Genomic DNA, 18,221 nt, shown 5'->3' with positions numbered 1-18,221 from the left:
TGGGAGAGTTCATACCAGACTTTTAAAGGCAATATAAAGAGGCAAAAAGGAAAATCTTAACAAATACCTGTTTACATAATTAGAGCATCAAAATATATCAGCCACATTACTTTGTAATTTATGAACGTTTTTCTTTAATGATCACACAACTACTCTCCTTTTATGTAAAAATCTTGAAATTGAGAGTGAACATAAGGTGAAAAAGAAAAAGATTATTTGACTTTTAAGTATATACCCACACTGATAGGTATGGTACTGCCAAATTCACAGTCAATTTTGGTCAGTGTCAGTTACGGGATTTAAAAAATCGTAAATTCCATTATTTCAGCTACTTAAATCTGAATTTCATAGAATTGTAAGGATTCTGACACAAAAAGGAGTTGTGTGGGAGTATTGCAAGGTTGGTGTAAGGGGGTTGCAGTAATGCTACCCTTACTTCTGTAACCAGAGAGCCGCATCTGCTGGTGGGAGATCCCAGCTCTGAAGGCAATGTAGAAGAATACTGCTACCCCCACCCACCCCCCAAAAAAACCTAACCTTGCAACCCCCTGCAACTCCCTTTTGGGTGAGGACACCTAATTTGAGAGAACTGGTCTCCCTTGTGAAATCTGTATAATGTAGGGATGTTAGATATTGTTTACCTGAATAATTGTGTAACCACACCAAATCTTATTGACTACATGATTATTCAGTAGCCCCCAGGGGCTCCCAGCCCCACTCCTGGGGAGCCCCCTGCTACCGCTTGCAGCAGCCCCTGTCTGTGGAGGGCTCAAGCTCCCCGCAGACAGGGGCTGCTAACTCCCCCTCCCCAGTCCTGCTGCTACCCCACTGCTGCCTCTCATACAGAGGTAGCAGTGCGGGGGAGGAAGGCCACTCCATGAAGCCAGCTCCTTGTGGGAAGCCATCTTAAAAGCTGGCTCCCATGGGCACCAGCTTCCACCTCCCTGCCCCTTTGCTGCCTCTTGCTTATCGGTTAATCGTTTACATGACTATATGCTTATATCCCTAGTATAATATAGGTTAAAGCACGCACAAGGCCAGATTTCACAGTGGGAAACCAGATATCAGAGTCTTCGATGCATTTTTCATGGCTGTGAATTTGGTACGGCCCTACTGATAGGAGTCAGCAAATCATCTTGGAAATGCACATTAAATTGCACAGTATCTTGCTTTTTAAAATAAAGTAATACAGGGTTCTCAAACTCTCATAGCATAGACCATGTCATGATAGCATCTGCTGGACACCACCTTCCAGTCCACAATTGTGTAATACCCTGGGAGCAATTACAGTAGTTGCTTATATGGAAAAGTTATTTTAGGAAACGGGTTGGTTAATTTTAAACTTCTGCTGATGGCTCTAGTTGTTGTTACTGTTCTGCTTTTACAGCCATGACCACTAGTGGAGACTGGTTGGTTCCTTCTTGTTTCCAGCTATTTTTGTGGTCATTTAGGCTTTTGACTACAGCAGAAGCAGCAGCTGGAAGCAAGGAGGAGTTGCCTACCACCATGTGACGTGCCAGCTTTTTACTGATCACCATTAAATGCTTCACAGACCACAGTTGGAAAACCACTGTTAATACAAACCTGCTGGAGTAAAAGTGGTGTCATCCTTTTTGACCAGTAACTTTTAACAGGAACACTTGAAGAGAAACACATTCCATGGGCTCTGTCAGTTGCATTCAGCTCATTCCACAGAATGTTTTTGTGTTTTGAATAATTGATGAGCCTGATTAACTGTAACCTAAGCAACCAAACTTACATAGCTAAAAATTGACAAATAAAAGTAGTTATTTTTAATAACATTCTTTGAGAAAAAAGGATAACCTACCAGCTCATGTAGCTGCTTTTGTCCCATCTTCTACAGCAGGTATCTTCTATTTAAATGCTGGCTTGATTTGCTGACTTCTTTAATCCTAACAGCTTTCTTATCTAAAAAAATATAAAACAGTGAAACCCAGAAAAATTGCATTAAAACTTCAACTTCTTTATTTTTCTGCTCTCATAAAGGGATGTTAGGTATCGTTTAATTGAATAATTGTGTAACCTCACTAAATCTTAGAAGTTACATGATTATTCAATAGTCCCCAGGGTGTGGTTGGCAGCTAGTGTGTTTCTGGCCCCACTCCCTGGGAACTCACTGCTACCTGCACTGTTGCCTCTGATGCAGCATTGTATCAGAAGCAGCATTGCGGGGTGGCAGGCAGGAGCCGATTTAAAAATCAGCTCCCTGCGCAGACTGTCTCCCGCCTACTGCCCCATGCTATTGCCTCGGATACAGAGGTAGCATCACAGCGCAGCAGGAGCTTCTATCTGTGGGAGAAACAAGCTCACTGCAGATAGGGGCTGCTCAGGCATCCTGCCTGCTCTCCCCTCCCCTGTGCTGCTGAAGCTCCATGAAACTGGTGTTCATGGGGAGACAGCTTTTCACTGGCTTCTGCCTGTGCCTCACCCCTGCCTCTGTGGGAGGCAGCAAGGAGCAGGCAAGTGGCTCAGCAGGAGCCAATTTGTGTGGGGAGCTGGCTTTCTGCATGTACCTGGCTCCCTCCTTACCCTCTGCTCTGCTGCCTCTCTATCATAGCAGCAGCGCAGTGGGTGGGGCAGCAGAAAGCTCCACAGGAGCCAGTACACATGCAGAGCCAGCTTAAAAAATGGCTCCCCTCGTCTACTGACTCCTCCCTGCCCCCTTCCCTACTGTTGCCTCTATGGGAGGCAAGGAGGAGGATGACAGGCGACTCTGTGGGAGGGGTCACGTGCAGGGAGACAGCTTTTACGATGACTCCCCATGGACACCAGCTCCCTCCTCCCCCTTCTTCCCCCATTGCCTCTGTATCAGAGGCAGCAAGGGTCAGGGGAGTGTGTGTAGTCTTTTGGTTAACTAATAAGGTCAGGCTTATCGGTTAATCGTGTGAACAACTATATGCTAATAGCCCTACTCTCATACTCAGTATTGCTGGCATATTGGAGGCCATCGCAATAATGAGTTTTTCTAGCTATCAGGAGAAAGGAAATGAAAATGTAAAGAGATGACACTGCTGGACTATGGTCAGCAACAGCAACCTCCCTCCCCAAAATAAAATTGTTAGAACTCACTTTGCCTCTTGGCATTTTCTTCACTTAGGTGCAGAGACACCAAAGTGAAGGAGGTGCCACTGAAAACCCTAGCATAAGTTCTTTGCTCTTTCAGCACCCCAGAGTCTTGGGTAGAATATCCCTTCCGTTGTGTTTGTACACTGCCTTGTATAAATAGGTCTACCCTTAATTTGGCCCTTTGGGAAGATTACTGTAATACAAATGATAAAGAATAAAAATATTAAAGCTTTTTATAAGTCTTAACTGATGAATGTCAGTATCATCCCTTTGAAGTGGACAAGTACTCTCATCACCATTTTATGGGCAGGGAAATTGTGGCAGAAAGATGAAATGATTATTTGAGGTCACCCCGGCAGTATGTAGTAAAGTCAGAATACACATTGAGTGGCTCCCAGTCCTCTGTTGTAACCTCAAGATTATACTTCCTGCCAGGTAACTGGCTTCTTGATGGTGTCCATTTTGGTAAATAGGCCTTTGTGGCGGTATTGTGGATGGTGGTGGTGGCTAACAGATATTAAAGCATAGCAGCAGAAATTACCACAGATTTTTTTTTCTTCATTAGTCTGTTACAAATTTGACGAGTCATTTTAACTAACACAATGTTAAACAACATAAGTCAGTGTATATGTGTGGGGGGGAACATCTTATTTAACTGGTTGTGGGGAAAAGTTAGCTGGTTGTGGGGAAAAGTCTTCTGGAACTGTAGGACTCTCCTGTGGACTTTAGTATTTTGGTGTATTTTCATTTGTTTTGTGTATAATGGTGGTGGCGGCGGCAGCCTATGATATCCAGGAGATCAGACAAGATGATCTCATAGGGTCACACAAGACCATACTCTGACTGTGTCTTGATGTCCCTCTCTCTTTGCTGACTGCAAAGTAGCGTTTAACATCACATTAGTTAACTTGACTCCTTAAGGCCATATTGTCATGTTCAATGAAGACCAGGCCGAAGTGTGAACTGATATGTAACCTTGTTTGATTAGTTTTCTACTAAGACTTACCCAGTATTGCCCAGGTCCTTCAGGGCAGGGCCTTGGGAATGTGGTGGTGGGATGCAGGAGCATGTTCTCACCTCCCCCCAAAGTCTACCCCCTAGCCCTCCCGGAGCCTGTTCTCTCCCCTTCTCCCCCCTTGGCGCTGCAGCCAAGGGATGGGAGGTGGGGAAAGGATTTGGGGTGCTACTTACCAGTGTGCTGGCAGGCAAGATGGTGGAGCCCCAGCCCTGCTGGCCACTCCCTTGGTGGTATGCCTGCCTCCAGTGGCCACTCTGCATGTAGCTCTCCCTTGTGGGCATGCTGTCCCCCAGTGACTACTCTCATATTATGTCTGTCCGAAAGCAGCCCCTCCCTTTGCATGTTATAGAAAATGGTCCCTTTCCTAGGATTTCTGGTTCTCCTGGCACAGCCAAACTCTGACCTTGATTTAAGTTAGCAGAAGAGGAAACTGCATATCAAATTTGGTGGCCTTAGCTCTTACCGTTTAGGAGGAGTTCTGAACAAATGGACTTGCAGACAGACACAGATGCAGTCTAAGGTAGATAGATAGATCATCACTGTACTGTCTCTTGAGGAAAATATTTCTGCAGAAAACTATATGTATGCATTCTATTTACAATACAAAACATGCACTTAAAAAAAGGCCAAAAAAAAATATGTTCATGTGACTCATTTTATACCTAATTTTTAAGACATTTCCATAAACCTTGCAAGGTCAGGAATTTAGTAATTTATGGAGTTTCTGTTTAAATAGAGCAGGAGTTGAGAATTTATTATGAGATCTGAAAGGGAAAAGAAAGTGATTGAAAGCAGTAGAACTATAAATACTTAAGGCTGATAAATATTACTATAAAAGCTGTAAAAACTACACAAATGTTATTCAGGAAAGAAAGTCATAATAGTAATAGTTAAGGTGCCTTGTACTTGCAGAACACAAGACATGGACTTGTGCACAGTCCTTGTGTTCTATGGCACTTTGGTATAACAGGCTGAAAATTCTGCAGTAGCTTCTTTTAAATAAAAATGGAAGGTTTTATGAATTCAGTATGAAAATAAATATAAGCCGGTACAGGTTCAACCTCTTTGGTGTGGACTTCAGTGGTCCAGCATCCTTGTGGGTGGTCCTGGGCTGGAGCACTCATGGAGTAAAGCTCTGTCCTCTGCTCAGCAACACCTCCCCCACCCTCCCAGAGCTTCCAGTGTGATGCAAATAAGCTTTTTGCAGTGCTCTAGCTCAGGGAAGGAGAGGGAGGAATGGAGATGGAACATGCTCTGGGAGAACAGGCAAGATGGCTGTGGAGCTCTGCTGCCAGTGGCAGGAGCTGGGAGCATAGCCCAGCTGCTGTGGGAGCTGCACTCCTGGGGCTCCACCTCCACCCTGCCTCTTCCCTTGAACACCCTCCCTCCAATTACTGCTGAGTCAATGCAACATAATTTGTTGGGGAAAAGTCAGCATGGTTTCTGTAAAGGAAAATCATGCCTTACTATCTCTACTAGAGTTCTTGAGGGGGTCAACAAGCATGTGGACAAGGCGGATCCAGCGAATATAGTGTACTTAAATTTCCAGAAAGCCTTTGATAGGGTCCCTCTCCAAAGGCTCTTAAGTAAAGTTAGTTATCATGGGTTAAGAGGGAAGGTCCTCTCATGGGTTGATAACTTGTTAAAAGACAGGAAACAAGGGGTAGGAATAAATGGTGAGTTTTTAGATCAGAGAGGGGTAATTCATGGTGTCCCGCAAGGGTTGGTTCTGGGACCAATCTTATTCAACTTTTTATAAAAGATCTGGAGAAAGGGGTAAACAGCGAGGTGGCAAAATTTGCAGGTAATACTAAACTGCTCAAGATAGTTAAGAACAAAGCAGACTGTGAAGATCTTTAAAAGGATCTCACAAAACTAGGTGATTGGGCAACAAAATGGCAAATTAATTTTAATAAATGCAAAGTAATGCACATTGGAAAAAATAATCCTAACTATACGTACAAAATGGTGGGGACTAATTTAGCTATAACTCCTTGAGAGAGAGCTTGGAGTCATTGTGGCTAGTTCTCTGAAAACATCCACTCAATGTGCAGCGGCAGTCAAAAGCAAACAGAATGTTAGGAACCATTAAAAAAGGGATAGAGAATATTTTATTGCCATAAATCCATGGTATGCCCACATCTTGAATACTGTGTACAGATGTGATCACCTTATCCCAAAAAAGATATATTGGCATTGGAAAAGGTTCAGAAAAGGGCAACAGAAATGATTAGGTGTTTGGAACAGGTGCCATATAAAGAGAGATGAGAAATACCTAGGATTTTTCAGCTTAGAAAAGAGGAGATGTGACAGAAGTCTATAAAATCATGACAGATATGGAGAAAGTGAATAAGGAACAGTTATTTACTTGTTCCCATAACATAAGAACTAGGGGTCACCAGATGAAATTAGTAGGTAGCAGGTTTAAAACAAACAAAAGGAAGTTTTTATTCACTCAGCACACAGTCAACCTGTGGAACTCCTTGCCAGAGGAGGTTGTGAAGACCAGGACTTTAACAAGGTTCAAGAAAGAACTAAATAAATTCGTGGAGGTTAGGTCCATCAATATTTATTAGCCTCTGTTTTTCAGGGGCTGGAAATGGATGACAGGAGAGGGATCACTTGAATATTTCCTATTTCTGTTCACTCCCTCTCGCGCATCTGGCATTGGCTGCTGTTGGAAGACTGAGCTAGATGGACCTTTGATCTGATCCTTTATGGCCGTTCTTACGTTATGTTTTTATATTCTTAAGTCCCTGTGCTGCCGCTGTAGCGAAGCCCCACAGTTAGCAGTAGGAGAGGGGCTGGCGTTAACGTCCCCTGGCCTGGCTGATTCCTGGTTCGGGCCCAGTCAGGTCCCGAGTTTGACAGACCAGGGAGGTACAGCCTGTGCGACTTTGTTTCTGTTTGGCTGTTCAGTTCATTTTATCCTTTTTTTTTTTTTTTTTTTTTTTTTTTTTTTTTCACATCTGCAGTTTTCAATGTGTCAGAGATGGTTATACTGACAACACCTCAGCTGCAGCATATCAGGAATGGGAAGGGGAAATATCAGTTCTAGCCGTTGGGTAGGTTGAGCCTTTTTGCATTGGAGAAACATGGGAAGCAGTTTGGTCTTGTGGTATCAGTACATTAGCTTCATGAAGTATTTTTCCTTTGGTGTTGATAGGGGGGATCTGGTAGGTCAGATTGATGTTCAGTGGTGGTTTGGAAATATTCTCGGAGACGGAGGCGGCGAAAAAAAGCCTCAAGGTCACCACAAAATTGTATCCAGTTTGTGGGGGATGTGGGGCAGAAAGAGAGACCCTGGGACAAGACAGACTCTTCTGCTGGATTGAGTTTGTAGCTGGAGAGGTTAACAATATTATCCGGTGGGTTGAGGCAGTTGCTGTTGTAGCCAGTGGTATGGAGCAGGTTAGAAAATTTATTGTCTTTTCTTTGTTGTAGGGAATAGAAGTGTGTATAGTAGATTTCTTGTCTGGTGGAACAAAAGTCTTGCAAGGTGTCAGTCGGTGTGGATGTTTGTCTTGAGATGAGATGATCTAAGTTAGAAATGTCATTCTTGATGGTTTTCTGTTTCTTGTATAAAATACTTATCAGGTGGTTTCTTAATTTCTTGGATAGTACTGCTTTAGCTTCATGATTCTGTATTAAATTATCATCTTTAGGATTCGGACTTAATCCTCCATTGAAATGAATGGTATAGCCTACTTCTTGGAGAGGTATTGTTTCAGGTTGTCTGCAGACACAGGAAGATATACAGAATTTGTTTGTGCTCTATTATATTTGAACATTACATGTTGTTAGAAGTTGGGCAGTGTAGCCACTGTTTGTTGTAATTTCCACCCCCAAGAAGTGGTGTTTTCGTTGTCAACAGGAAAGCGTGCCTGCCAACAATGCATTGTTTACACTGACACTTAACGCAGCAAAACTTGTCTTTTGGGGGGTGATTTTGTCACTCGAATGCCAGTGTAGACCCAAGGCCACAAAGCAAATTGGTAGCAAAACCAAGCGATCTTCCTAATTTCAGTTCTATCCTCTGACTTTCAGATCATTCTCCTTCCCAGTATGTGAGTTACATGAAAGTGAAATTGTTAAAAGTACAATTAATTTACTTGGCATATTGTTTGATAGGTGATATTTACACTGTTTGCTTTCTACGGGTTGAACTTCTCTAGTCTGGCACCCTCGGGGCCTAACCAATGCCGAACCAGAAAATTTGCTGAATCATGGGAGTTCAGTATTGTCTAGCAGCATTGCTAACACTTCCACTGCCTACAGGGCTCTTAGAAGACATTTAAGGGTAAATTAGAGCTAAATAATAGCACAGAACACTAAGATGGCTGTAAACAAACTTTATGGGGCCACGGGAAACTTGGTGACACCCATGATAAGTGATGTTTCAGCTTAATAAAATCATGCCAGACCAAGGATGTTGCTGATCTAGAGAGGTTCAACCTGTAGTAAGTAGTATCTTCAATCTCTACGGTGCATGAATTTGAAACAAATAAAGAAGGAACTTGAGGAGCAGAGAAATTGAAGTGTTACTTAAAGATCTGTTAGCTATCATGGATAAAGTTTTAAATTTCAGACTCTTATTTTCCTTTACTAAAACATCCATTTCTGAAGCAGTTAATTCAAATTGAATTTGTTAAAATTAAATGGAAATAATACTTAATTTCAGAGGACCTAAAAAGGCAAAATGCAGTACTGCAAGCAGCTCAAGATGATCTTGGACAGCTACGGACACAACTATTGGAAGCCCAGGCAGAAATGGAGAATATCAAAGCTGTAGCCACAGTGTCTGAAAATACAAAGCAGGAAGCTATTGATGAGGTGAAGAGGCAGTGGCAAGAAGAAGTAGCTTCACTGCAAGCTATAATGAAAGGTAAGGCCAGAGGAAGCTAGCTACTGCTGCTGAAACAAGGTAAAATACCTATAAGGGGGTACATTCTGATAGTAATTTAAAATGTAACAGCTATTATGATAACTATTTTTGCGAGGAGTACACAAAGCGATTATCATAGCCTGAGTCTTTGCTGTTGGCTGTAGGTATTGTAGAAACCTACTTTATACGTATTTACTCCAGAGAATATAGCTTTTCACGTAATTTGGGGTGGTAGGCAAGGTTGCTCTGCAATTTCTCCCTGTGGGATCAGTCTGACACAGTAGGCATTCACCGTTTTCATCTGAGAGTTTTGGCTGACTGCCTGCAGCAGGATATCCATGCAGTAAGCTTGGCACAGTAAGTCTTTTAACAGTAAAATAAGAAATTGAAAATGTGTCTGTCTGTCCTTTAAATAAAGAAACAAAGTCTCAAATGCAAGCACTGGTTGTAGCACTTGAAGGCAAGGCCCTGACCTTCTGGGTCTGCACTAAGAAGCCCTTCCTTTCTTCCCGTCTCCCCCAGTTCTGCCACTGATGACAAGTAGGCAAGCCTTTTTAACTGCACTGCTGGCTCTTGATTGATGAGTACTTGATGAGTATTTCCTTCAGGCTTTTGTAGGCCGGTGGAGTACTATCCTGCTGGTAACACGGTCTGAGTGAATTTTCCTTTAACAGTGTCAAGCTCTAATGCCTCGCACTAGGGAGCAGAGAGGTCCTCCTACACTTTCTCATAGTTGGCATGCAAATATAATTTGGCTTGTTGTTAATACACAAATAACAGAATTAGACTATTATAGAAAAATAGAGTCCCCAACCAAGATCAAGGCCCCATTGTGTTAGCTGATACACAGACATGCCTTGAAGCATTTATAATCTAAATAGACAAGCAGAGTGACCTTACAAAATTTAGTCTTTTTTGTGTTTTAGGGGATGTGGTTGTAATTTTTGTTGTTACCCCTTTTTTAAGATAGGGGATTTTGATTTGCATAGTGTTTAGATTGCTATGAGCAGAATTTGTAAATCAAAATATAAATAGGATATTTGAGCAAAATGACTCTTGGCTATAATAAAGAAGGCTATTTAAACTAATTTTGGTAATCTAGACTAAATTTTAGTACTCTGGATCTGTTAATCACTTGATAGTTTTCTGGGCAAATTACAGTTTGTTCCATTCATTGTTAGCTCTTTGTTCAGTGTGATCAACTAAAGATATGACAAATCTATAGAAATATTTAGTGTATCATAGGGCACAATAAATGTTACAGTTGCTGCCTTGGACTGCCTATGGCCAATTTAGAGGCCCTTAAATAGTTATCTTAAAATAGATACATCTCTTAAAAATATCTTTGTGATGATTTTTAGAAGATCATTGTTTGACTTTTTTTTCCCTCTGAATAATGATCGTTTAAAAATATGGACATTTTACTTGTTTCATTTAAAAAAAATCAAAATCCTAAATTCTATATTAAATTTTAGGGAGATAGAAAATTGCCTGTGCATCTGTTTAATTAGTGGTAAAAAGTCTGTAATTTTATTTATTTCTCACTAACAGAATCCTGAATGGTCTGTAAAGATTCAGAAATTGTGTTGAATCATATTTTCATGTCCTTGTAATGATTTCTGGTAATGGAATCTAATACACACCAGGGGGGACAAGGTCAGGTCTATACTGTGACATATCTCAGCATACATGTACAAGACAAAGCTTATTTCTGAATCTCCCTGCTCTTTATGAGATTGCATTACTGCAAAGACCGTGTACTCAGCCCCTGGAGGGGAAGAGAATGATTTGACTCACTCAATAGTGATGCTCTTGGCCAATTTGGAAGAACAGTTGACTAGTTCTGTAAGTGGAGTTTCAAATTGTATTCAGCAGGAAGGGTTGTGTCTATAATGCAGATCTCTGGGGGACAGGGAGAAGTTAGAAAATGAAAAAGATTTAGCCTTGAAGGTCGCATAGATGTGAAAGGATTCTACAAAACAAACAGCAAGCTGTGCACGAACATTCTAAACTCTGAATGTGATTCTTTGGAACTGCATAAGTTGTAGTTTTACACTCTAATTTACACTGATAATGAAAGTTTCTGTGACATTGTTTTATAGAAACTGTTCATGAATATGAGCTCCAGTTTCATCACAGGCTGGAACAAGAACGAGCTCAGTGGGGCCAATATCGGGAAAATGTTGAAAGGGAAATAGCAGACTTGAGAAGGCGACTGTCTGAAGGTCAAGAAGAGGAAAATCTGGAAAATGAAATGAAAAAGGTATGCTGAAATCAAAGTAAAGTGAGGTGGTAGTTAAAGTGTTTCTACTCTTTCAGATGACTTAAGATGTACTTTAGAAAGAGCAGTAAGACCTACAGGCAGTCCCCGGGTTACGTACAAGATAGGGACTATAGGTTTGTTCTTAAGTTGAATTTGTATGTAAGTCGGAACTGGCTCCAGATTCAGCCGCTGCTGCTGAAACTGACCAGGGACTGACTACAGGAAGCTGGAGGCAGAATTGCTCTGCCCCCAGCTTCCTGGAATCAGCCACTGATCAGTTTCAACAGCGGCTGAATCTCGAGCCTGGGACAGAACAGCTGGGCTGCCAGGTAGGTTCCTGCAGGACCAACCTGGCAGCACCCCAGCTGCTCTACCCCAGGGTCCACAACAAAAGCCTGGTCTGCTGGGGAGGGGAGCGGGGGGGGGCGCACTAGCTGTGCCCCCTCCACCCCCTAGCAGACCAGGGACACGGGGAGCAAAGCTGCAGCGGCGGCGGGGTGCCGCGCCTCTGAGGCTTTGCCAGAGCAAAGCCTCAGAGGCGCGGGACCCCTCCGCTTCCCCGGCTTTGCTCCAGGTGTCCCTGGTCTGCTGGAGACGGTCACCAGCAGACCAGAGGCACCGGGAGCAAAGCGGCAGCGGCGGCGGGGTGCCGCGCCTCTGAGGCTTTGCCAGAGCAAAGCTCAGAGGCGCGGGACCCCTCCGCCTCCCCGGCTTTGCTCCAGGTGTCCCTGGTCTGCTGGAGACGGTCCCCAGCAGACCAGGGGCACCCGGAGCAGCTTTTCTCGCCCCGGAGGTCGAGGTGGCGGGACCGCTGCGCTCTGGGCGGTCCCGCTGCCTGCGAGCTCCAGGGCGAGAGAGCCCCGTTCGTAAGTGCGGATCCGACATAAGTCGGATCTGCGTAACTCGGGGACTGCCTGTAGTCCTATAAACCATTACTTATTTGTTCAATTGAAGTCACTAAAACATGGTCCTGCAGTTGTATGTTAGTCTGGTGTAGCTGAAACAAAAAACAGGGCTATGTAGCACTTTAAAAACTAACAAGATGGTTTATTAGGTGACAATTGGAATTTTACTGTATTTGGAATCTTAAAATATCTGCTGGTGATGACCTAACTGTTGCCAGCCTTTAAGAAACGTTTTAAAGATTAGATTAATCTTTCTTAAAATATCATTGCCTAGTATATGAGTGACTCTTTTCTAGCTTAGATAAATAAAAGATAAGATCAGCCTAACAGGAAATATGCCATTTTATTCTTACTTTAAATTCCTGAGAGAGTCAGATTGTAATGTTTTTCCTCTGTTGGCAGCAGTTTTATGTTAAAACCAATGGTGGAGAGCCTTTTTTGGTTTGGGGCTGCACATAAAGTGAGAAGCAAAAAAAAACCCCAAAAAACAAATCCTCACTGGTGTGGCCCCTAACTGAGAAGGAGAAAGACACTCCCCACATTCCCCTCTCACACTAGAGCCTGGAGGGGGGGCAGCCTAGTACATTTTGTGGGGCAGCAGGGGGGCTGGAGTGCCAGTGTGGGCTCCCCAATGCTGAGCCTCAGTGGCTGGATCCAGGAAAGCTGGGGGCTGCATGTGGCCCCTGGGGCTGATGTTCCCCACCTCTGGTTTAAACCCAGCAAAGATGAGGAAAAAGGTTATCTTTGCCTGATTGCTGCTATGTTACAGTGAGAGATTAGTACTGTAAATAGTACAGTGGATTTTGAGCTCTTGAAACTTTCTGAAGCCTAAAAATTGCCCATGCAAGTTGTTGGAATTTCACTAGTTTTGCTTGATTTTTTTTTTCTTTTGACTAATTGTTTAACCGATAAGCTGGTTCTTATCTCTTAATGGTATCCGTTACATTCAGCTGGCTTTGTATTAACAGAGTTTGAGCTTGCAGGCTTTTCAGGTTGTTGCACAGCAGCTAACCTAAATTGGGAAGTGGCCTCACTACCAGCCAGTTTCTATCCAAAGCTCCTAGGTTAGTAGGTAAATATTACAGCATCTATTAACTTTTCTTTGTAAAAAAGAAAAAAAAATATGAACAATTATCCTAAAATGGAAACTGAATATCTTGGGGAACTTTTTAAAAAGATCTCCAAGCTCAGATGAATTAAAAGGAGGGAAAACTTTCATTTTTTTTAAAAAAAGGAAAAGCTTGTAAATGGGCCCAATGGTGGTTAAAACATGGTCTTTTAGCTCCACTTTTAGGGCATAATCTTTTCCTGGACAAAAAACCCTTTGTTGCTCATCATGGAAGCTTCAGATTTTTTACTCGAGAGGACTAATAAATGCTTAAAACAAAAATAAGGTGAAATGGATTCCTTTTTAGAAACAAATGAGAAAATGGCTGACCAGCAAATAGAGAATGTGCGAGACACATGTGAATGAAAGAACTAAACATTCATGCAACTCCAGCACAAGGCCTATAATCCCCAAAGGTGGCACCCTTAATATCCTCTTGCTTTGGCCTGGATAGTTGATGCTTTACATATGTGGCTCCCCTTGCATTTTATCTTCCGTTTTACAGAGGAGTGGGAGTAGGATGTGTTCATCCGTGAGTTCGTAAATTCCAGGCTCGGGGCAGACTCTCATATAAATGAAAATCCTAAACTTCTCAGCATTATGAAATGAATAAATTGTTCAGACTTTCCTGAAAAGTAGCCCTCCCCTCATCCTTTCAAAACAAGTTCTTTATGTCTTGCAACCAACAAAAAACAATAATCCTGCCAGGATTGTAGGTAGGCCCACCTCTAGTGTAAGATATGGAATAGGAATAGGTAGAACAAAAACAGGAAGTTTGAAATTTAAGTATAAGATTGTCCAGCTTGCACTATGACTGGGGAAATGGATGGTGAAAGGGGTAAAAGCACATTTTCAGCCAGAACTTAAATGTTTAGATCTCATTTGGGACATATCACAGTTGAATCTTACTGCTTAATTTGGGAACAACAGTAATTTAAAACAAGTGAATCCGTCAAATGAACTGTAAGCATGTGTGTGAACTATTCTTGGTGGCCATAGAGTAATTTTTTTTCCCTCCAAAGGCAAGAGGGCAGATGATAAAAACAGTGCACATATCAAAAGGATATATCCAAATACCAATTTATTTGCACAATCAATCTTCTAGCATGCATAGTTAGCCTCATTTTAGAGCAGACAGGCATTGGATGGATACATGTTTTGATAGCATGTGAAAAATGTTGAAAATGATTTGATAGACTTGGACACCTTTTCTGGCACAGTCATTAGCCATTAAATGTCTCTTGTGGAACTCTGAAGAGGATTTTTTTGTCTGTTAGACTGATTGGCTTGTAATTGTTTAGAAACAACTGTTATAATCATTTGTGTAAATTCTTAGATGCAGACTGACTAAGTATAAAAACATGGATTTTATACTGTTATCACATAGCAGTAATATTCATGAAACCTTTGTTGAAATATTCGTGCATGTCTCCAAACTCAAGAATGGTAAATAACTTTTTAAAAGGCAGTCAAAGACATTTGCTCAACTTTCATTTGTCAGCCAACTTTATTGTTTATTTTAAAAATCCACTATACATTTTAGAGAGTTTGTGCATCTGTCTCTGTGTGTTGGTCTGTCCATCTGAGAGTCCATTTGTTCAACAATTCCTCCTAAACGGTGAGAGCTAGGACCATCAAATTTGCAGCTTCCTCTTACCTTAATTTAAAGCAAGGTCAGGGTTTGATTGGGCCAGGATAATGGGATGTGTGTGGTATGCAATTTTTTTACATCACACAGAAAGGTAGTAATGTGATAATGGGGACAGTTATACTCACACATGACATGGGGGGACAGCAAGCACAGATGACAGTTACACTCACAAATGACCATGGTGGGCAGCCACTGGCCACAGCCTAGCCCCTGCTGTCCTAGGCTGCCTTCGGGGGGAGCAGCTGCCCATCAGGCCACGCAACCCCTGCCTGGCCCCATCCACTGGCAATGCCAGGTAAGTCTTCTAGTGTAAATATAACTGTAATAACGTAAACAGTGCAGCATCCATTAAGGTCAGACCTTCTCTAGGAGTACTTTACCATTACAGTTGTATAGCTTATTCCAGTGCATGACCCGCCCCAAGCAAAATAAACTATTCCAGAAAATCCATGATTTTGACGTATCACCGCGCTGGGTGCCTTTGCTGGGATAGCTAGGTTGATCCGGATCACCCGGATTGACATAGCTATGCTGGCAGAAGTTTGTGGTGTTTTCCTGGCCCAAATTGCATGGCGACAGGCATTGTCAAAGCTTGTTTGCAAAACAGACAAAACACATTTAGTAATTAAAATAACGGGGATGCTGTTACTTTGATTCATGTGCCGTTGTTAGCTTTTCAGTCTGGTATTCACCATAGCCTTTTTCCATCCCCAGTGATGAAGGATTGGGGAAAAGATTTAAATGGATGCACCTTTACAGGGTCTAGGGATGTAATAGTGTACGTGATTAACCAATAAGCAAAAGCTTATAAGTTAATGCTATAGAGTACATGCATTTCCTCTCCTTCCCCACCAGTACATTTTTAGCAGCCTGGCCAGCAGCCCAGCTCAGTCCTGGTTTGCACCAGATCTGAGACCTACCCCTCCTGTGGCTCTGCATTTAAAGTGTATTAGGAGCCAGGCGGGCAGGCAGTCCCTCTCAGTTTCTGCTCACGCGGGATCTGGGAGCTCAGCCCCCACTCTGAACAGCAGTGCTGGGCAACAGGCAGCTGGTCCATGAGGGGAGCTGGTTTTTAAACTGCTCCTCTCATGGACCAGCTCCACCTGGGACCCCGCATTGCTGCCTCTGATTCAGAGGCAGCAGTGCAAAGTGGTAGGGGCTCTTTAGAAGTAGGGCCTGAGCATACTGGCTGCCATCCCACCCCCAGGGACTATAGAATAGTCAAGTAACCGATAAGAATTCACAAAGTTAATAGACAATTCAATTAACCGATATTTAACATCCGTAACAGACACTCTCGAAATAAAATCTGTGTTTAAAAAATAAAAATTCAGATACCATATTTGCCTGAGTCCCCCTGTTATTTTTTTGTTTTGTTTTACAATCCTGTTTTCCTAAACAGGCAACATGTTTGTTTTATAACCTAATCTCTTCATAGATTCTGAAATAAATTTTCTCTAATCTTTTGTTGGTGCTGTCTTTTAATGTTCATTTTAGGTGGGTAACACCTAAAAATTACTATAACAGGAAGCTTAGTGAATATTTTTAAAGTTTTGTATGTTTTGTGGGTTAGGCTTTGTGTGTAATTAATTTTAAGGATTCCTCTAGAGAAGCAGTTTCTTCTTGCTGAGGATCACAGATGTGTTACAGTGTATGCATTGGCCTACTTGCACATCTGTCATTCACTGCCAACCTTGCTGCCTGAAGTTATTTCCTTCCAGTTTTTTCTGCCTCCTCTGCAACAGGTGGCCCCACCAAAGCTCCCTGCTGCTGAGCTTTCTGCAGGAAGTTTCAAAATTTTATTTTAAAATGTAGGTGAATAACTTGGCTCAATATTGTGAATGTGTCCCCGGGTTGCATTTGATTTTTGAGGTGTTTGCAGCAGCTGGTGCTCTACAGGATTCAGGGAGAGAGTTAGTCTGAAAACAGCCAGAGGCAAGACCAAAGGTCTGTGTCCTGCACTTCTTCCTGTCTCATTGGCTCTGTGAGCAGAGTACAGTTTTCTTCACAGCCCAATTGGGGTGGGGTTGCCTTGGCCCCCTTTTTGAGCAGGAGAGGAGCCAGGCATAATTGGAAAGTTCTAGATCTCTCCCATCTCCATGATAGGCGTGAAGCCAGAGGATAGTAGTGTGTCAGATGGGAAGGTTACTACTGAGCCTGTATAGAAAGGGAATCTCATTCTGCTCCTTCCAGAGCTAGCCAAATTGTATTTTTGCACAAAGTGTTATGCTTCCTGTGCACTAGAACAGGCCTCTAGTGTCGGTTATCTCCAATCAGTTAAGCTTTTTGTTTTGTTTTAATCTGAAGTTATGAGCTGTCTCTAACAAGACCCAACATTTTACTTCAAATTAAGAGAGGTGGGCATTCATTTCCTATGTAAAGTCAATAAATTCTCTGGTTAAATATTAAAGACCAGTCCTTAGGAACTCTGAAAATCTCATGAGAGAGCAGTCCATGTCTCCCTTATGGAGATAGCCTTAGATGGCCATTAGTTAACCAAATTCTGCTTATTGATCCTTTAAATTTAGCCAATGTCACTTCCTTTCTTTTGGCAGAAATCTCAATGCCTTTGTGCTTAGGGAAGGATGAAGAAGGATATTTTGGATGTCCATATTTAAAAGATAATCCTGCTTCTTGTGCTGGGGGCACACTGCTATGAAAATCCCTTGGTAATGGATGTGAGGACATTAGCACAAAGAAGAGTGGGAAAAGTCTGTGCTTACCTGAAAATTTTTCATACTGTATGTTACAAGATCCACAGATCCAGTTCACTTTGGAGATTAAACAGACATCCCGAATAGAGAGGAAAATTCACATACAAGGACTAGCATTTACCATTCTTTGCAGCAGAGGAAACTGTTTTCTTCCCCGCTCCTTCAAAGTATAGTTAACACAATCTGTAATTTAGGAACGTTGAGATGAGTAATATTTGGCTGTGGAAGTTCTCAGCTAGAGAGGATTTCAGAAAGTGGGGAATTCCCCTGCTGCTAGTAACTGACAGGTCTCATTCTGCTGCAAACTGCAATATTTTTTAGTATTATTTGTACTGGATCTGTGGACATTGTTACTCCAAAAGAAATTTTCAGGTAAGTACATTTTCCTATTCCTTTTTGTTTGTGAGAGATCTTTCAACCTCTCTCTTCCTCCCCCCCCCTCCTTTTTTTTTAAAGGATGCAGTTATTGGATGAAAAACTTTTTTTTGGGGGGGGGGGGGGGGTGAAGGGAGTATTAGAAATAATTCAGACTGTCAGAAATTTGGGTTGGTTCATCCTTTTTTCTTTTCCTTAAAAAGATTTGTATTTTT

The 18,221-nt window shown here is 42.3% G+C and overlaps 1 protein-coding gene across 5 annotated transcripts in view; it reads left to right on the top strand.

The window, feature by feature from the left end:
* The window catches only part of RABEP1 (rabaptin, RAB GTPase binding effector protein 1), a 91,226-nt gene that overhangs the window by 27,437 nt on the left and 45,568 nt on the right, over positions 1–18,221 (top strand). For all 5 annotated transcript variants that reach the window (XM_075904385.1, XM_075904384.1, XM_075904383.1 and 2 more), the window contains 2 exons: positions 8,787–8,990; positions 11,093–11,253. In XM_075904385.1, the coding sequence (XP_075760500.1) occupies positions 8,787–8,990; positions 11,093–11,253 (365 nt within the window). The remainder of the gene's footprint in view (positions 1–8,786; positions 8,991–11,092; positions 11,254–18,221) is intronic.

This window comes from Pelodiscus sinensis, chromosome 21 (genome assembly GCF_049634645.1).
Source record: "Pelodiscus sinensis isolate JC-2024 chromosome 21, ASM4963464v1, whole genome shotgun sequence".
NCBI lineage: Eukaryota > Metazoa > Chordata > Testudines > Trionychidae > Pelodiscus > Pelodiscus sinensis.
Note: the sequence above shows the minus strand (reverse complement) of the source record. Positions and strands in the feature narration are given on the sequence as shown.